Source organism: Tauraco erythrolophus, chromosome 15, assembly GCF_009769465.1.
Source record: "Tauraco erythrolophus isolate bTauEry1 chromosome 15, bTauEry1.pri, whole genome shotgun sequence".
Taxonomy (NCBI): Eukaryota; Metazoa; Chordata; class Aves; order Musophagiformes; family Musophagidae; genus Tauraco; species Tauraco erythrolophus.
This window is the reverse complement of record NC_141479.1, coordinates 8,782,027-8,802,452: the sequence shown is the minus strand read 5'-3', so window position 1 is coordinate 8,802,452 and position 20,426 is coordinate 8,782,027. Positions and strand designations below refer to the sequence as shown.

Here is a 20,426-nt window from a genome sequence, read left to right as displayed (position 1 = left end):
ATACACAGATTTATCCATTTTCACTGCCTTCCATCTAATCAATTTCTTGCTTTTTACTTAGATTGCACATTCCATTCAAAAGCTAGCAGCTATCAGCAGCCTTTTTTAAAGTAAGAGCAGAAAAAAAAAAAACAAACCACTCTAGTGCATTAAATTGCATATACTTTCAGTTCATTATGAATTTACAGTACCCACTGAAATCATGCAGTATATTTCTTAGTGTCTGATCAACCATAAGGTAGCAAAATTGACCATCTTCATCTCGACAGAAGAAGTGCTTAATCAGATATAACTTTGGGGCAGCCAGACTATTAGAATTCTGTAACTACTAGTGAGTTTTGAAAGTGACAGCCTAAATAAAAGAAAAAAAAATAAATATTCTACTACTTAACAGAGCTATCCTACCACCACTGCTACTTAAGTGGCAACCTCCAAAAAGGATAGGCAAACAACTGAGGAAAGTAACACCTTGAAACACTACAGTTAAGATTCACTAGAAGATATTTGCCAGAATCCACAGTGAAATAAAAAAAGCAGGAAGCCTACTACAAAACACTGATGAAATTGTTAATACTTTGAAGGATAAATTGCTTTTAGACTCATCTGAAAGTGTTGGTTAAACTTGTTCACATTTGCTCTGCTATATTTTTGTAATAAGCAAGAAGTGAAGTACAACAGAAAATCTGTAGAGCGAAGCAGTTGGCACTGAGAGCCCAACATCTGCTACAGGTAGAACTGGTCCTGCAGACCAAGCAGCCACAAACAGTTGAAGGACATCTTCAAGGTCCATTTTTCGTAAAACGAATCTACTTCCTGCTCTCCAAAACCATTCCATGATGTAAACAACCACTGGAATTAGAGACTATCACAAGATTTGCTTCAAACATACACTCCTAATCCAAACAAAAACACTTGCATACATGTGCTCAGGAATAGAAAACAGGACATGAGCAACACCTGCACATGTTCATGCATGCAGAGGCATTATATTCTGGAGAACAGCAACTCAGAAAGGGTTAACCTGAACAGTGGTTTGAGACAGCTTCCTGATTACACTGTTTAATCACAGGTTATCAATACCTTGAAGAACAAAAAAGTCAAACACCGTGTCCTCTTAGGCAATAAGATAATAAGCATCCTTTGACCATACAGTCCAAGATACAAGGAAGACACTAGCAGCCTGCATGAACCACTGTTTCACTCAAAAAAATCTGTAGAAAAACTCAAAAAATTTAAAGTATTAAGTAAAAAGAACCCAAAGACCTTGTTAGGACCTGATATTCAAAGCAAATACCTCAATTCTAGTCTCCCTCTCTGTAAATCCTGCTGCGCAACCACAGAGCGATGATAATCTGTGCAGTATTCCCCAACACCTTGCCCTATTTTCAATTTTTTTAATCAATCACAATAGTATTAGAGTGAAAATAACAGGAAAATTAGAGATGTTTTTAAAATCTGACAAAGGAAAAAAACTTACATATAGGACTTCCAAGGGAGGTGAAAAAGTTTTCTTAAACCCTTTTTTTATTAATTTGCTAACAGAAAGTTCAGAGGTCTTTGGTTGTGACAAATTATTCATCTCTACCATTTTTCACAGCTCAAGAGCTAACATCCCACACAACTGATGAAACCATCTATTGTCAGTGCAGATAGCCAGTAACAGCCATTAGCAGGATTTTCAGCTCCCAAGTTAGATATGAGTGACGTTCTAAAGAATAATAATCTTTCCGTGTACTTGCACTGAAAACTGAATTTTCTTCCTAGTAGCAATAGTAAGAATGCCTGAATAGACAGTAACTGTCTTTAGTATTAGGCTGCCATCTAGTAGAAGAATGGAGTAAATGCAGAGAAATCTCAATTTGAACTGTGAACCTGCTTGATGGTCTGACATGCTATTGCACAAAGATACAAACACCGAAAGAAGTACAGTTCTTCAGCAGAAAAGGGAAAAGAAGTGGCAAAAAGCAGAGCTTGCTAGACGGTGGTTTATACACAGGCAGTTCTCCAGTACAATCCTATCCTATTCAGTTCACATCAAGTTTATCTAGTCAGGCAAGTCAACATGTATAGGCAGTATAGAGGTGGAGTGGTATTTTTGTGGTGGTGATATACTTGATCTTTTTTCAAGTTAATTAAAAAACCTGCATCTTAATTCACTCTTTCTGAAAGAAGATTCTTTTTCTGTGTGAGGTTTCATGCTATAAAATGCAGTGAAACAAATTAGGTTAGACTGAACCACAAAGACCTTCAAAGGTAGGGCCTAAAATTTTATACTGGAACTAAAGTCACACACACGAAAAAAAAAAAATCGCGTAAGCAACTTTCTGAAGTGTTATGTATTTATTCCTGCTTCTTGGAAACTATTCAGTTTCCAAGTTTCCATTCCAAACTGAATAGTTTCCAAGTAATTCAAAGCTGCAGTACATAGAATTTTATTCTTTCATCATTTAGCTGTCACTGGCTTTATTTTAGTTTCGTAGACTGTGATCCAATACATTTTACAACTATACAGCGCTTTGCCACAGTGTTTCATCCACTGATCACCTCTGATACACCGAGAAACACTCCTGAGGCGCCATCGTGTTGATGCCTATTTCACACAACGCAGACACTTTCCAGTTCAGTCACTAAATATTTTCTAGGAAATGTCTTAGCATACCACAGCCACAGAGATACCAGGGCTTTTGGAAGATGCTGAAGTGTTCTGTCCATATAGGAAGGAATGGTTTGTTTCTGGTTGGTGAGAAGAGAAAGTCAGGACTCTTGCTTTGTAAGATCCACTGGCAAAGAACCACTCTCTGCCTAGGATATTTTCAAGGCCATCTGCTTCCATCACAGCTGTCTCGAAGAAACTGGAAACCAGCAGAGGAAGGAAAATAGCATGACCACAAGTGGGAAAGAGCTGATAGCAGAGACCTGGGGAAGACAAAGGGAAGAAGTACAGAAATAGAACTCAACCACTGTTTCAAGACAGTCTCCACCAACGAAGGAGAAAAAACAGCCTTGCGCTTTTGAGAGGTATGAACATATTTTTCAGTACTTATCAGAGAAGGCACCAATCTAAATGTAAAAGTCGTTAGTTAAATTTTGTCACATCTAACAGTATTAACTTCAGTCGTCTGAAGATAACTTTAATGTCATGTACAAGAGCAGAAAGAAATAGATACCTGTAGGAAGAGCGGTTAGAGCACCGAACAGACTGCATTAGTACTTTCCTTCATCCCTTCTTAACAGTTGATCTCATCCCAGCAACAGAAGCAACACGAGCCTGATAATATCTTAAGTTTTCAAATCAGAACTTCCCTTTTGTCATTCTGACTTTAATAACTTACCATGCAAACACACGCTCTATCCTTAGGAGTTACTCATCTGCCCTTACTACTGGTATCTGTGACAGGCTACAGTTCTGGAAAGCAGAAGTCTACATGATGTAGGGAAGTAGGTCTTGTGTTTGCAATTCCTCATTTACTGGAATAAAGACAAATGTAGATTAGTGGTTTAAGTGCATTTCCACACCCATCGCTCTCATTCAGTGTTAAAAAAGACCCCAATTACTCCTTACGAGTTAAGAATGAAAAGTCACTTTCCATGTTTCCTGCTTGTGCTTACAAAGTTTGCATCAGTCCCTTGTGGCTTAACTACCATAGCTCCTTCCTTTAGCCAATAACTAATAAACAGTCAGTATTTGACAGTCTAGCTTTATTAATAAAAATCTGTGCTTCCACCCAGAGATCAGTTCTGTAGCAGAACCTCATTAAGTAATTCCATTAAAGCAATGTGATACTGAAAAACACAAGCAATACTGAAGAAATGCTACGACATTTAGCTGCATTCTCCTCCTTAGAAAAGAGAGAACGAAAGGTGACAAAAAGCTAGTATGTCAGATTTTATGAATGCAATTGCCTCTGGCACATCCTCCCTTAGGATTTTACTTGGCTTGAGTTTTGGGGATTTTTTTTTTATAAGACAAAGTAAGAGTTTTGGCTCAAATTGTACTACACCACTTCAACAAAGACTACTTTGTTGAATGTTTTCCACAAACCCATTTCTAGCACAACAGCTCATTTTTGCACATTCAGGTAGACTTTTGCTTTGGTATTTACAGACAACAGTCCAAAGAGAACATTGCCAAGAATTACAGTTTTAAAAGACAAAAAAAGAATGATGACAGTAAAGGAACTAGCATACCCCACTCCTTCAGAAATACCAATAAGAAGATGGTAGCTGCAGATCTACATCTCTGATGCCTGCTTCTCTCCCTCTTCAGTAAATGAGGAAGAAAGTATGGGAGAAGTACTTACCCTCTGGATAAGGCAGACACCCAGCAAACAGTTGTTACAAAACCAGCACTTAGTTCTCAGATCTCAGGAGTCTGACCCCCAAAAGTATACGTGATTTTTAAAAACCATCTCTATGTAACAGAGAAGCATTTTCTAGACAGAATTCATAAACAATAAGAAGTTGTCAAGCAGAATAATCCCTCAAAATTAAACCACTTCAATTTTCTTCCTATTGGAATTATACCACACTTATTAAAAAAATGCAAATCTAAAGTCATCCCTAGGATGAATACCAGATTTCTAAGAGGATTAAAACCAACACATCCTAAGTATCACAAACGCACTTAATTTCCAGTTCAATAAAATATTGGAATATCAATTTATTAAAAAGTTATGTGAACTGTACATATGTAAACTGCAATATAGCTGAAAAATCTGAAATATATAATTTTAAAGGAAAATCATTTATTTCTGAAAATATTTAAAATATTGCATTTCTGGCAGCAAATTTAAAAGAAGTGCTCTGGAATGGGTGCGGTCTCTCTGTGCATTTGTCTAGCATTTGTCTTCAAGGTGTAAAACATATCTGCTTTCTGATTTTTCATAGCACAATCTTGTGAACGTTTTCTTTCCGACTTGTAGAGACAGAATTCGATTTTCAAGAACAGCAGCAGAATTTTAACAGGAAATACTATGGTCCTTGTCGGTGCAGACAACATTTTCCGAGAGTCCATGACACCTTGGAAATATGCTAGCCATTCTGCATATAAATGCATCAGATCGTGCTTACAAGCTACAGAATAAGTCTTTGATTGATAATTTTTCTGTTTATTTCCGCCAAGGCCACTGAAAATACGAAGGCCTTTTCATCTGAAAGGTTAGCATATATGTCAACTTCTTTTTCTTGTTTTTCTGTAGAAGAAAAAAAAGTCACTATTAGAAGCTTTTTCCATTATCCAAAGTTAATGCAAGTTACATAGCAGTTAATAAATTATGTGGAATGGAGCACTGGAATCGAAAAGCAGTTAGACAATCAACTATGCAGAAAGCGACTGAGAGAGGAGGAAGGTATGGAGGCACACGAAAGTGCTAGACAAGGCACAGAATCAGTCATCCAAAAGCATGACCGAATTTCTGTTCTTTAACGACAAAGAAATAACGAGTCACTAACATTATACTGATTCCTGACACAAAAGAGTGTTCCTCCAATTTTGGGATTGGTTGGTTGGGGTGTTTTTTGCTTTCACATAAACATCTCCCATATTAGAAAACAAAGAGATTTCACAATATTCTCATTAAATATGACATTTGTCCCTCTATTTTACATCTAAGTAACAGAAACTCAAGAGTTTAATTACAGTGTCCAAGACCAAAGAGCAGAGACATGGCAGAAGGCAGGTTCCCAATTCGTCACCATGAGCATTTCTGGATTTTCTACACCACAGACTTTCAATCTTATCCCAGATATAGAACAATGCTAACAACTCAGGGAGCAAAGGAAATCAGCAGAGGGAATTCAGAGGCTGTGGGCTTCTTTCAAGGCTACAGATACACAACAGCGAGCCATCAAGAAGTTTCCATACTGCAGTGCTCAAGTACACTAAGTTACACTATAGCATATGACAAAACTCATAGAATAGTACTTTCATAAATACCACCTACTCCAGATCATGACTATTTATATCCCAGTTTAGCAAGCCACAGGTAGCTGACACAACTCCATAAGAAAAAGCAAACCAACAAAACCAGCTTTGTCAGCAGCAGGCTTGCAGATACAGAGGAGAGAGGAACACGTACAGAGCTTTAAGGCTGGTGTCTAGCTGTGGAACTCCATCTCTAATCCAAGTTTCAGTGGCCTGGACTAACTTACAATCACAATACAACGCTCACCCAACAGACTCCTCAGCCTCATTAACACACAGACACACGCGTGCACGCTCTTTTTGACCACAGCACACTCTGGCAGACTGCTCCACCAAGACACCTATAATGGAAAGCACCTTGTGGAAAAAAGATCCCAGCTTCTCATATCTCCCCACCTACTCCAACGGTTATTCCTTCTGTGGGTCCATGTTCATAACAATATTTTCAGACTTGACTTCACATCTGACTGTCTGTGTTACAGCTATGGACACCATTCCGACAGACTACCTTCCCTGTGAAGTCAAGTGCTTGTGTTAAACAACTAAGTGGAAGAAACTGAAAAGCCCTTTACCACTGTGTTTTGACTTAATACCGATACAGAGACACACAGCAACAAAACTCTCTACTTAAAGACTTCTAGACAACTTAAATCACACACAAGCTCACCTTTCCTTGCAAGTAAAATTGCTTAGTGAGGAGCCTGGACACACAGAGATGCATTAGTTTTTAATCTGAAAACAAGAAGTTTGCCTTAGCAAAGTAAAGCCAATCAAAGCATGTTTGATATTTGGAATATAAATGATTTCTGCTGGTTCTTTGGCTACGCAAGACAATATTCTCTAGTGTATTGACTTTGAAATGAAAGCTAGGAAGCCAAGTTTCACTGCAAGTCCTACCCTGTAGTTTAAGACAAATCAGTTTCTATATGAATACTCAATCTGGGTTGTTCCACTTCCTCACTTACAAATTAACAATGCTGGGAGTTGTTCTGAGCACAGACACCACACACACTGGTTATTCCACATTAACCTTTTCTATTTTCATATCTAAATCTCTCCCCTTTTTTCATACTTCCTGATCCAAACAAACTCAGTCATCTCCTGACTGCATGAGTACTCAGCAAAATTAAAAATACTGGGAGTTTTTCACCCTCTGGTTACTGTTAACAGATCGTAGATTTCTTAGCAATAAAATAACTTACTCAAGTTTCCCTTCCCCCCTGTCCTCCCAAAGAGGTGGCTTGTTCTGAGAGACTTCAACTTTAAAGAATTCAAATTTTGATATCAAACAGTATCAGGGATTAACACAGTTTTGCAAGCTTTATGCATTCTTAAGACAATTCCAGTTCTCATCAGTAACTAATGAAGAGCTTGCACCTGCCTGACGTTTTATCACATGCTACTCATAGGATACTGTGGTTTCTACAGACACTATTAAAACTTTCCGCTTCACAGTCTTATCTGAAAGTAGTTTTGACTCACTTCCCTATTATTAGCAAAAGCCTGTCTTACAGAATCACAATAGCGTTTTTGTAAGACGTTAAAAACATTGTCTTTTGATATACAACTAAGAACTTTTTAGGTGAAAATATTCAGTCTTTCTGTAGCATGTCTCTCACATACCCAGATCTCCTGCAACCCACTAGATCCACAGCCCTTAAAACTCATCTATGTATAAATCAATTATGGATCCTCCTCCCTCACAAATTCTGTATGGATTCAAAATCTAAAGTTCTGAGATTCACTATCCAAGATCGGAAACTACTTCAAATGTGCACATTAGGGCAAGCAAACATATGAGTAATACAGTTGGAAACTACTGGAAAAGGAAAACTTGGGTCAAGAAATTTCACTCAGCTTAAGTTTTATCAGGATACTGAAATGTAAGTTAAGCATCAAGTAGCTTTTGTAAGACTCCAGGCTGCTCTTGCTGAGCCTCACTTGATGGTAACCTCTTTCAGGAACAGAATAACCAATACCACTTCCTCCGGCACACAAGGGTTTCTTTTATTTGTTTTACCATAATCAAGGTTGCTACCTAGATAGCAAGGCAGCCTGGGAACCTGTCTAGCTGCATATCACAATCCCACACAGTAAAATTAAAAACCTACCACCACCACCGCAACAAGAATTGAAGTTTCTCTTTTCAAAATGTATTGTAGCATTTCTGACAAAGAAATTAAACGACAATTTTGACAAGCCAAGCCTGCAGTGAGAAGTTCCTATTTTCCAGGGTCATCACATGGCTCTGAAACATGATAGGAATATTCTCTGGGTCCCAGCGTACTGCCATATCCCCTCAATCTACATCAGCTTCCTCCTTCCTCCCCCTCCATTCTTTTTCACTAAATTTACAGGAAAACCAGCTTATTTTAAAAAGTCCTTTTGCTTCTCCTATTCTTCTTAATTGCTGTTGAATCCTGCAGCTCTTTGCCCTAATGTGAATCAGTCAAGAAGGAAACAAAAGAAGTAGTCAAAGGCACAGACATAACTGAGAACAAGCACGCTATATATGAAAACAGCACAACACAAGCAAGGAAGCAAAGCTACAGATGTCATGGGTATCTTCAGGAAGAAAATTTTCACAGCTGGGTGGTCTTCAAATGGACAGATTATCTACTCTTGCATGCTACTATAATTCAGGTGTTCTCTGTCCTCCTGTTTTTTTTTCATGTACAAATGATTTGGGCATTGCAGAAGCCTAAGAGGTACCAAGTATTTAACAGCTTTGCAAGCAGTGGCCTCTTTTCAAGTCCTTTGGGGGAAAGAAAAACACCACAATCTCTAGTGGCAAATAATGTGTACCAAAAATACCCTAGAAATATAAAACAGGCAAGGAAATACTACGCTTGAAGTCTAACACTAACTAAGGCCTTGCACTCCAGAGCTGACTTTCAACATTACGCAGACTGACACAATGCCTAGCGATGAGTCATACAAAAAGTACCTTAATTGGAGTAGAAGAACTGAAGTTGCTCAATGTGCTTTTACGCAAACAACACTATCAAGCAGCAGGGCTTGGTAAAGGAAGAATATTTCTAAAATTCCCCACTAATTACTCCACCCGTAGTAGCTAAGCCAATTTTATAAGCCACCCGAAAAAGGAGAAGTCAACGTTAACTTGTTTTATAGTCATTACTTACAGAATTACGGGTTTTCTGCTGAATTGATTTTTATAGCCATGACAGACATATAGATCAACTTTTTGTTGGGTGGTGATTTTTTTTTTTTAATCTGCTCAATAATGACCACAGTGATCTACACACGTTACAGTGTGACATAACCAGAAATATATCAAAAGTAAGAAAACATCCTAGGCCCACTTATTCCTAACCAATGAGATGTGCTGTACTGGTGAGGAGCAAAGATAATTACAAATGGGTGGGTGTGAACCCAAACTCTGTACCAGCTCTGGAGAAGAGGTCGAGGAAGAAATAGTAGCAGTAGTTACAGTACAAAATAAAGGAGATGGAAGGACAGGACAAGAAGATGAAGGCAAGCTTCTCAAGTGAGATTCAATTTAGAAAAAAAACAACACACCAAACACCAAAAAAAACCAACACATCACACACACACTCTTATGCAAAGATCTCACTACATCATATTTCAAGTTTTCTACCTCAGAGCATTGGCATATAATCACACTTCAGAGTACGCAGCAAGAGGTTAAACATATTCAGCCTAGTTTTGGATAAGAAAACGTTCTCTAAATATCCCTCATGCTTTCAACTTCTTGCTTTTCAGAGACTATAAAACATGCATTAAGAGAATTAATCTTTCCTTTTAATTGCTTACATTGCTTTCCTTTTCTCCAGGAGGGGACAGGAAAGAAGATTTACTTTTATAGGGCAATCCAACAAGCTCGTAGGGACTTTTCAAACCAAAGCTGTGTGTAGACTAGCAGTAAAATGCCTAGAAATGATCCTATAGGTGCTAGACGAAGTCTAGCTTGGATCAAAAACAAATAGGGAAGGGAAGCTCTGTATTCTGTGAAGCTACACACATCAATAAGCCATATGCAACAGTGAAGAGATTAGATACTGTAAGTGTATTCCTATTAGAGTAAGGCAATTGCCATCCAGGAAACACAGAAATCAAATTCCCTCCCCTCTTTCCACAGCCAAAGCACCAGAACAAGAATCAAAAAAGTTCCAATTTATACTTTGGTTTTATAGGAAAGAAACATGAAGAATGAACAGATTTACATTAAACAGCAGAGACAACAAAATTGGTTTAGAAAGCTAGAGTTTAAAGGAACTCACTTTGCAACATGGACTAACGCCCATTTCTGTTAACAAATAGGGTGATGAGGAAAAAACAATTCCATTTCTAAGCTACGCCACAAAACACGCTTGACAGTTTCAGTAGTTTTAAGAACAAGATCTTCTGAATATTTCTATGAAATCTTGTTCTTCCCCTCCTAACTGCCTTCCAGCCTTTTTAAGTCTATGCTAAATTCTAGATTAATTATTCAGGTTTAAAATTAATGTCTCCAAACCCATAGATAGCAAACGCATGTCAATAGGGTCTTAAAAAAAAAAACACCACACACACAAAAAAAACCACAAACAAACACAAAAACCAAACAAACCACAAACAAGAATCCTAAGTGAAAGTCAAATACTTGAAGGGCTCCAAAATCACTCCAGTGCATGTAAGTCTCTTTATTGTACAAAGATTAAGAACAGGTCACCAAGGAACCTTAATCAGCAGGAGGGCATTCTTTCCTCTAGAGTATTATTCTGTAGAAACATGGGACAAAAATTCAGGTCATAGTAGTGACTCAAGATGCCCTCTTTACTTTGGCCCTCCAAAAGGTTTCAAGGAACTTTTTAAGCAATCCAATCATCCGAATCACTCTCTAGTAACAGGCATCATTATATTGTTTGTCCTTGTGATACAGAGCAGTGGTACCTCAAAATAAAAAAAAAACCACAAACCTACTAAGCACTACAGTCCAATGGCTTTCAACCTACATGTTGAAACTTGATCTGATGGCTAAAAATACAGACTTAGTTCTTTATAGTCAGTTCCAGCAGACACTGAAACATAAACCCAGGTCTCTACGGATATGAAACAGTCCCTTCCCTATATTAAGAAATCAGGTATTGGCTGAACTAGTCTAGTTACTTCAATGGTATACAGGTTTATTGATTAAAAAAAAATAATAATCTTCATACAGAAAGAAAACCCAACGAACACAATTTCTCCGGTTCTCATACCTCTTTCTTCCTCGTGCTTTTTGGCTGAGGCACTCTTAGGTCTTCCTCTTCCTCGTCTGCTATGATCTGAATGGCTGTTAGACCTGGATCTTTTTCGATTTTCTAAGTCTTTATTTACTGCAGAATTTATCTTCTCTCGCTTTACTCTCTCTGTCCGTCTCCTTTTCGCCTCACTCTTGTTTTCTGTGCAAATGAATAGAGATGGTATGATCTATGTTTTCATATTTGTTCTTAATTTACTCTTAGTACTTATCCCACCCAATCACCTTTTTTCTTGAAGTCTCTTAGCAAAACTGGATAGATACCTTTACAGAACAATTACATCTGCATGATATCCACGCAGAAATCGAGGTGTCGGATCCAGAATGACACTTCACTTCTTGAATACAAGGATCAAGCCTTTAATTACTTCAAATGCATTTTGCAGCATGAGACATTTGCTAGTATACAAAAAGTTCACTGTTTCCCATAATAAGATGGAAAAAAACTGTACAGATCACAGCCATCAAGACTGTCCATTGCATTTATCTCCACCAGCCAAAAAAAAAAGTTTATCATATAGGCAAACAGCAAAGTACTCCATCCTCTTTTGACACTAACAATGAAATCATTCCCACTGCTCTCACAACCTGAAATGCTGAGTCAACGATGCTGTCAGTAAAGGCCACATTACGTAGCACACGTGTCCTACTAAATCCAGCCTACGACAAGGCCTCATAACATTTAATGCTGAACAGGTGTATTGTTTTCCTACACACTAGAGTCAAATAAAAGAGAACTTATATGAGTTTCTCCTGTAAGTTAAGCATGGATTAACAACTTTGGGTACTGAAAACCGTACAGTCGCCACAGCACACCATTCAACATAGACTAGGTGCACATTTGCAAGGCTGCAGCACCATTCTTGCAGAAGCTATATTGTTGAAAATACCGGAATGACGTTTTCTAAAAGAAGTTGCAGTTGCCTTATGAGCATAATATGTCTACATACACAGTCTCCCACTATATCTTCCTTAGGAACTGGTTTCCTTTCACTGCAGTTGTCCCATTAATCTTGTATAGACACAGGGTACAAACTGGACAGCAGGGTAATTTGTCACTAACGTTAATACAAAAGCTGTATTTCACAGTATCACAAAAAGTTTGAGGTAACAAGGGACCTCTGGAGACCAACCTATCCAACCACCCTGCTCAAGCAGGGCCACCGAGAGCCAGCTGCCCAGGACTACGTCCCGATGGCTTTTGAGTATCTCCAAGGATGGAGACTGCACATCCTCTTTGAGCAACCTGTGCCAGTGCTCTGTCATCCCCACAGTAAAACAGCATTTCCTGATGCTCAGAGGGAACAGCCTGTGTTTCAGTTTGAGACCATTGCCTCTTGTTCTGTCACTGGGCAGCACCGAAAAGAGTCTGGCTCTATCTTCTTTACACCCTTCCTTCAGGTATTTCTATACATTGATAAGATTCCCCTGAGCTTTCTCTTCTCCAGGCTGAAGAATCTCAGCTCTCTAAGACTTTCCTCAGAGGAAAGATGCTCTAGTCCCTTCATCATCTCCATGGCCCTTCGCTGGACTCTCTCCAGTATGTCCATGTCTCTCTTGTACTGCGGAGGCCATAACTGGACACAGTACTCCAGGTGTGGCTTCAGCAGCACTGAGCAGAGGGGAAGGATCCCCTCCCTCGACCTGCTGGCAATACTTTGCCTAACACAGCCCACCATACTGTTAGCTGCCTTTGCTGCAAGGGCACAGTTGACGGCTCATGTTCAACCTGCTCTTCACCAGGACCCCAGGTCCTGTCCTGCAAAGCTGCTTTCCAGCAGGGTGGTCCCCAGCACATATTCGTGCATGAGGTTCTTCCTCCCCTTGTGCATTTCCCATGTACAAAGCTGAATTATACAAGAGCTTTGCTCTACCAGCTTATGGCCTCAGCTTCATTTGGTAACTACTTCATCAACTTTCAAACAACGCAATCGGAGGGGGAAAGAGAATTGACCAATGCTTGCAAACAGCAAACAGTACCACAGACATTGCTTAACCTCCTCCACCTTGAAAGTTTAGTTATTCATATACTGCCATATAATTCCTACAAACTGGTAAACTACAAGTATCCTTCAAGATATTGATACAAAATATTGAATACTTAGTTTCCATTTTGTAGGCCTGGCAGACAATTTTTAAAAGCAGACATTATAAATCAGATACTTTTTTTTTTAAAAAAAAACATCTTCCCCAGCAGGTGCTTGCTCTGACTAATTCCTACTAGGACCGGAAGAAGTGATAAAAATGAACACAAGGAGAATGTTAATCATGCCAGAACACATATCCAACCAACTTCTTACTGTGCCCACCAACAACAAAAGACATACAGGTAAGATACAAAAAATACACTATATTTTAATTTAACCATGCAGAGAGAAGCAAGATCCACCTGGTTTTAGATTATACAACCAATTTTATACAAAGTGCCATTCAAGTGTTGATGAATGAGTACAACTTGGCATAACTTCTTCAAAAAAAAAAAGATTTTTACTTTCAGAAAACCCAGCTTCCTTCAGCACGTCCTCTGAAATCTGATCCCTTTGGCACCTCTAGACATATAGCTTCAAAAGAGGATTAAAAGAAAGCTTTCTGTTGATTAATCCTGTTATTTTGCATATTGATCAATGTGCACAGCTACAATATACACAGAATAAATGCCAACATCACAAGTACAAAGGATGTAAGACTGAAAACATGAGCTTTTCCTCCCTCAAAATTCAAGAAGAATTAAGATACTAAAAGTATACCATGCACAAATTCAAGGGAAAGTGAACTGATTTTACACAGAGGAGTAAAACACTCTATCCTTTGCCTCCAAGAAATAACAGGAAAGAACTATTGTCCCCTTCTTCCCATCTCTGTAAGTATTACCTGCGATGGGTGATCTCTCAGCACGTTTAGCATGCAACAGTTTTCGACTAATAAATATGTAGCCACAGGGACACGATTTACACGCAACAGGAACCTGAGAAAACAAAAGACAAATATTTCAGATCATTTCAAAGTATGACAAAATTCCTGTCCGATGAATAAAAAAACCTAGTTACTCACATTTTATCCTCAGAGATACCTCTTCAAGTTCGGTCTATACTGCAAACTATGACCTCTACTATTACACAATTGTATTTAAACATAGTAAAAACGGTTCTACTGTGAATCACTCACTAAGCCTTTTCTTTATGCAGTTGTTAGAAATCAAGCTTGAAATGTACAGCTGTTGTGACTGCTTTGTACTACAAATCCTTTCCCCAGACTGTCAGGAAGAGGCTGGGGGAAAGTGGAGAGCACTACAGCAAGGATGAATCAGAACAGAAATATAATTTCTCTTCAGACCTCTCAAATATCCCTGCTCAAATCTGTCAGACATTCCCAGTTTTGCTTCCTTCATTTACTTTTTTTTTTTTTTTTTATTAAATAAAGAGTTAAAACTGTCAGTACATTCTGAATACATTCACTTTCAGAAGAAAACAACTCCTTTAGAGAGCAGGAGCAGCTTTAAACAGGAGGCACAATAGAGCCTGAAGCAAAATAGATGCATTTGCACCAGAATCTACAACACGGTTGTAGGCAAGACCAGGTGGTTAAAGGAGGACTTACTTAATTCAAAATGCAAATAACCTACCACAGCTAGTCAAAAGCTGACTGCATGCTGAAGAGTTTGAGAGACTACAGTGCTTCTCCCCATCAGCTAAGCAGTCAGGAGCAGTACACTCCCCCAGCATAAGACAAGTGAAAATAAGATGAAAAAAATCCAGAAATGCCACACTTAAATGAGAAATGACAAAAAAATCTTACTCTGAGTAATTAAAAAAGTGATGCTGATAAATTACAAACCCCATTACCTTCACTTAAATCCAAGATCTTTTGAGATCTTTTAAAGTAGTAAAGAATACATCATATTGCTTTGATTAGGTTTAAGACCGAAAAAAAACAAATCAAAGCAAGTTTAAACAGAGATCTGGAAGAGATTAACACACATTAAAGTCAAGGCATGTTGAAGCACGACAGTGGGGGAAAAAAAGCAGGAGGTAATTTCTCAAAAGTAATTCTTTAGGACAGGTCTTTACAAGTTTGCCAATGTCCACTGAAACAAACACGAGTACAGAACCACAATTGCCTGCTCAATTTTACCGGACACACAGAAGAACCAAGTTCCAGCGTCCTACTGGCTAGGAAAAAAATGCCAAATTAGTACATGAAACTGTAAAGGAGAACTTACCTGCTACTCAGAATAAACAAATTATTTTCCTTTCTGTAGCACATCTTAACTCCCGTATTTCATCCTATAAAGAGCTTACAGATAGACTTTTGATACAGGTTTTACGTAACTAGAGACTTTTTAATTCCCTTTATGGAGACACTGACATAATAAAAACAATTCTAATCAAGTTTTACTGAACCTTAAAGCTCAGAACTTAGCAGACTTGTGTGTACACTTATCTTCTTGCTCGTAAGTCATCAGAATACTAGAAACCACTATCTAGCAGACAGTTTGTATTGTTAAGGTGATAAAGGAGTTCCCTTTAAGCACATTTTTGAACACCTGGGTCTCTCCAATAACTATGTTTCCAGGCTCAGCCTAAAAAAAAACATGGGGAAAACCACCCAAGGGGATTGGAGCAGACCCAATGTTTTAAAATGAACTTAACTGTGTTTAACAGAACAATATTGTTCTGGTGTTACAGGTTTGGCATGTAGGTGTGTGTCATTTGCAGGAGGTGAGGTGAGGTAGGGATTAGGTGGGAAGGGGCTTATTTGCTGAAAGGTATCAGTTATCCTTCAAAGACCTACACTGATAACATCCTGTAACACAATTATTAGTGCAACATAGCCCTACAAACACTATTTTACTCTATTTAACATTTTCCTAAACAAAAAGAAGCAGAATTTCTTACAGAACAAAGTTTACCTGAGGCTCAATTAAGAAGTGGTAATTATTTATTCTGATTGACTGCAAGTATTTCAGGCTCCCTAGTTTAATGGGGCCATACTCTGGTTGTGAAAATATCGTCAAAATTCCTTTTTTTTTTATATTTTAAAAAAGTCTAAATCGCAATGACATATCATTTAAATTACAACAAAAAAAAAGTTTAAAAGCTTAAGAAATGTTACTCAATATTGGCTCCAATATTTGTGGCTGGCTGAATGTTTCCATGCATGCCACTTGTAGTGAAGAAACTACAAACAAATGCAAAGCCCTTGTTTATAGAAGAATTTAAGAAATGCTAGTACAGGACACAACCACTTAAGAGTCACACAAAAGCTTCCCCACACTCTGCAAAGGGCTGACTTTTTAGTTTCTTGTCCTCTCAAACATTTGGCACTGGAAAACCAGGTCCTGTGAGCAATGATTATGCTGGGGCAGGACACATACGCACGTTAATTCCATGTTAGCCACAGAAGAGTTGCTAACAGAAAAGCTACATTGACATGCATACCGTGTTTTAGTTTTCAAGCACAGAACAAAGCAAGAGTTTCAGCATCAGCTTAAAAAACCTATAATGTTGGCTCACTTGCTCTTCCTATTGTTGGTGGTTTGACATTCACTACATTTATTAAAAAAAAAACAACACATCAACCCAAAAAAAAAAACCAAGAAAAAACCCCCAACACCCACCACCACTCTCATACTCATCTTCTCACTCAGTTTAATTTCTTCTTTCACCAACTGAATAACCAGAACTTGGCACGCAATTTTTTCTCAGAAATAGTACTTCAGTGACGTGCTTAACGTGTGAGTATTTGCAGTGGTTCATCTATTGCTTAAAACATGAAAGGATGCCTCACACACAGCTTAACATTCCAAACTGTTCCTGGGTAAGTAGAAACACCATAAAAACTATGCAAGTCAGAACAAACAAGATTACTTATAAAGATTAAAAAAAAAAAAGAAAGAAAGAAAAATTGTATGAGATTATTTTTTGAAGTATAGCTAAAATAGCGTATACCAGTCAAGTTTCAGGATCAAATAACAAACACATTTCCCATGATGACACGTAAAAGCCTCTCCCCCTGCCCTGAGCCCCACAGCAGCCTTCTGCAGCGCTGTGCTATTGTTCCAGCAGAGGAGCGCTGCTGTAACAAACCGGCCTATTTTTAATAGTAACATCAACACCAGTCAAAAGCATAAATGAAGACAAGCTCGTAACATAGTAACAGTTCAAATCCGCTGCTGTTAATGTTTAAGTGCAAATAACTCCAAATGGTATATATAACAAATCTGCAGTGAGACGTAAACAACAGTTGACACATACATTTGGACTACATGATAGAAATCGCAGTGAAGGTCTCGATTTTGCTGTATCTAAATTATTCCATGAGAAAACAACACAACTGAACGCTCTCCCGACTGGCCTCGGGCACATTAGTCATCCAAAGGTCAAACTGCATTGTGTGAATTGCAAAGTTCATTATATTTTTAATAAATTACATAGTTACCAAACAACGCTAGCACATAAACAATTCTGCACATCGCTTCAGCGTAACTCTCACACCGCCCTGCAAGGGGAGCACCGTATTTCATCCCCGTTCCAAGCGGAGGCTGCAAAGGCAACAATCAGTTCCCACAAACGCTGCTTCACAGCGGCACCGACCGAGTTCAAGGTTTTCCCCCCTCCAAACCAAACACACCGGCCGACAGCTTCTGGCGTTGCTACTGCAAAGGCACCGTCCGCAGCGGCGGGTGCCGAGCGGCGGCCACAGCCGGCACACGGCGGAGCGCAAACAGGAAGCGGGGCTGTGCGTGCGAGCGCGGGGCACGGCACACGGCCGGGGCACGGCGGGCGGCCCGGCGCCCCGCGAGGGGGAGGGCGGCTGCCGGCGGCCTCTCCGCTCCGCCCGGCTCGGCGGAAGGTCAGGGCGGGACTGCGCGCACCGCCCGTGCCGTAGAAGGACAAGCCGAAGCGGGGCCGGCAGCGGCGCTCGCCCCGGAGGTGCTGCCGGGGAGGGACGGCGGCGAACACCGGGGCTGCGCCGAGGCAACGGGTCCCGCAGCCCCGCCACCGACCGCAGCCGAGGGGCTCGGACCCCACCGACAGCCACGAGCCGCCGGCGGGGGCTGAAGCCCACCATCCCCCAGTTCCGCCCACGGTTCCCGCCCCGCCTTTAAGCCAGAGCCCCCGCTGCAGGAGCACCTGTCCTCGCCGAGGTGGCCGGCGAGCCCCACCGCCCCGGGGCACCTCGCCGGCCTGTGCGGGCCAACCAGCCCCAGCCCCGGGCCGCCGGCCGGCGGGGCGGGCGCTGCGCCCTGCCCCGGGATGGGCAGAGGCGGCGGGGCCGGCGCCTCTGCCACTCATGGGGACGCCGTTTTAGCCCCCCGGGCCACTCATCTCTCAAGGGGAGCGGGCCCGGCAAACGCCTCACCTGCTGGTCGCACTCCGGGCAGGACTTGGTGGCCATCTTCACTTTCTTGGCCCTGCTCGAGGACATGCTCGCCGCCGCCGCTGCTGCTGCTGCTGCTGCTACCACCACCGGAGCGCCGGCCGCCCCGCTCCGCCCCGGGGAGGGCAGAGGCAGGAGCCTGCACAGCCTCCACGGGCCCCGCCCGCCCCCGGCGCAGCCCTCCGACAAAGGAGCCGCTCCCCCGCGCCGCCGCCGCCGCCGCCGGAGAAGCCCCGCCCACCCGGCAACGGCAGAGCCAGGGCGGGGCGCGTGCGCCAGGAGCTGGCTCCGCCGCCGGATTGGCTGCGCGCCTCGCGCCGCCGGGGCTGCGCGCGGCGGGGGCTCGGGGCTGCGCAACGGGCGCCGCCAGTAACGGGGCTGTCGCGCGCCAGTAACGGCTCCTCGCGGCCCGGCCCCGGGGCTGAGGTGCCCGGCTGAGGAGAAACCGGGGAGAGCCGGCGGCAGCCGGCGGCGGGGGCACCGCGGGGCGTGGTGCCCGCCCCGAGCCTGACCTCTCGCTGTCAACTCCCGGTCCGTTCGGCGCGGCGGAAGGCCGGGCGGTGTTCCACCGGAGCCGGGTGCTTCGTGGTTTTCATGTTTCCGCGGTCTTCTGTCTAATTGGAGGTAGCGAGTGACCGGGCAGCTGCCTTACCGCCTGCCCGGCTACCGGTGCCCCGTCAGCGGCACCGGCCGGCTGGAGTTGCGCTGCAGCGCGCAAGCAGGCAGGAGGTGTCAGATGCTCTTTCTCTGGTCTTCAGCTCAGTGCAGGGGAAGACGGAGGGGAGGGGGAGGGTTATCTGCTGCTGTCCCTTTATCTTTGGGATCCTGGTGGTTCAACAGTCAGGGGATTCAGTTGTGCCTCCAAAAGTTGTACGCGTGCAAATCGGATGTTCTTTCACTCGAATGTTAATTTTCCTGTCACTCACACCTACAAATGTTACTAGCATAATGTAAAGTAACTGCACTTTTATGTTTTTTGTAAAATACATTTTTAAAAGAAATATAGCAGCTGGGAATACTTCAAAATTCATTCAAGATACAGCTCTTAAACTGAAACTTCTCATCAGCAAGTAAAAGCTGCATAGTCCTACAAAATGTTTATATCTAAATCATTTACCTCCGGAGTTAAAGAGAAAAGTGATAATGGCAATACTGTTATTAACATAAGTTTGGATTACTTTTCCTTGTACTACAAATTTCTACGGGAGAAAAGTGCAGCAAAGTCTCAACAGAAGACTCTTTTTGAAGAGCACTGTTTAAAATAGCCTGAAGTACAGCTGCCAACGAGAATTAAAGAACTGTACTGGAACTGTAGTGCTTTCACATGGTAGCAATGAGCGCATCTGTGAGGCTGGCTCTGGGCCCAACATAACAATTTTTATTTTATGTTTGCAGTTTAGTCTTAAACTCAGTTTGCTGCATCTTGTTATTGAGAGAAAACTCTGGAGGAGAGGCAGTTTTCATAAGACCTTTGTCTATAATTTTCTTTCAGGGAAATTAACCTAAAAGCAGTTTGGAGGGAACTTTTTAAAAATGAACTTTTACAGCTATTTAAATGTTGATACCATCATACTAGCTCATTACTGAGTCACTCTGATGCATTTGGTCGGTTCTTGGTGGACAGGAATCTAGAGAGAGTATTTATTCATCTGCCAGAACAGCCCAAATAATTTTCCCCTTCCAAGCAAATTAAAAAGACACTTCTTCCTTCAGGCACAAAAAGACGAGCACTTGTCATAGTTTCTTACAGAGTAAAATTCTCCCTACAGCTGGATGTCCAGTGGTCTTATCTTCCTGCAGCTTGTTGACCTTCCCTGCAGATCAGATCGCTCACAGCATGGTGCTTGCTGAGTAATCTTT

The 20,426-nt window shown here is 41.2% G+C and overlaps 1 protein-coding gene across 2 annotated transcripts; it reads right to left on the bottom strand.

The window, feature by feature from the left end:
• On the bottom strand, positions 1-18,626 carry HDIP1 (HDAC and MIER1 interacting protein 1). 2 transcript variants are annotated; one of them, XM_086621153.1, is made up of 6 exons: positions 18,549-18,626; positions 14,058-14,151; positions 11,146-11,328; positions 4,302-5,192; positions 3,333-3,468; positions 1-2,916 (listed from the first exon to the last, which is right to left on the bottom strand). In XM_086621153.1, exons 1-4 carry the CDS (start codon positions 18,612-18,614, stop codon positions 5,074-5,076), a joined length of 462 nt encoding a protein of 153 aa, XP_086477279.1. In that variant the 5' UTR covers positions 18,615-18,626; the 3' UTR covers positions 1-2,916; positions 3,333-3,468; positions 4,302-5,073. The 2 variants fall into 2 exon arrangements, with proteins under 2 accessions (XP_086477279.1, XP_086477278.1); XM_086621152.1 differs by having other exon boundaries at positions 3,333-5,192.
• Positions 18,627-20,426: the final 1,800 nt, after the last annotated feature.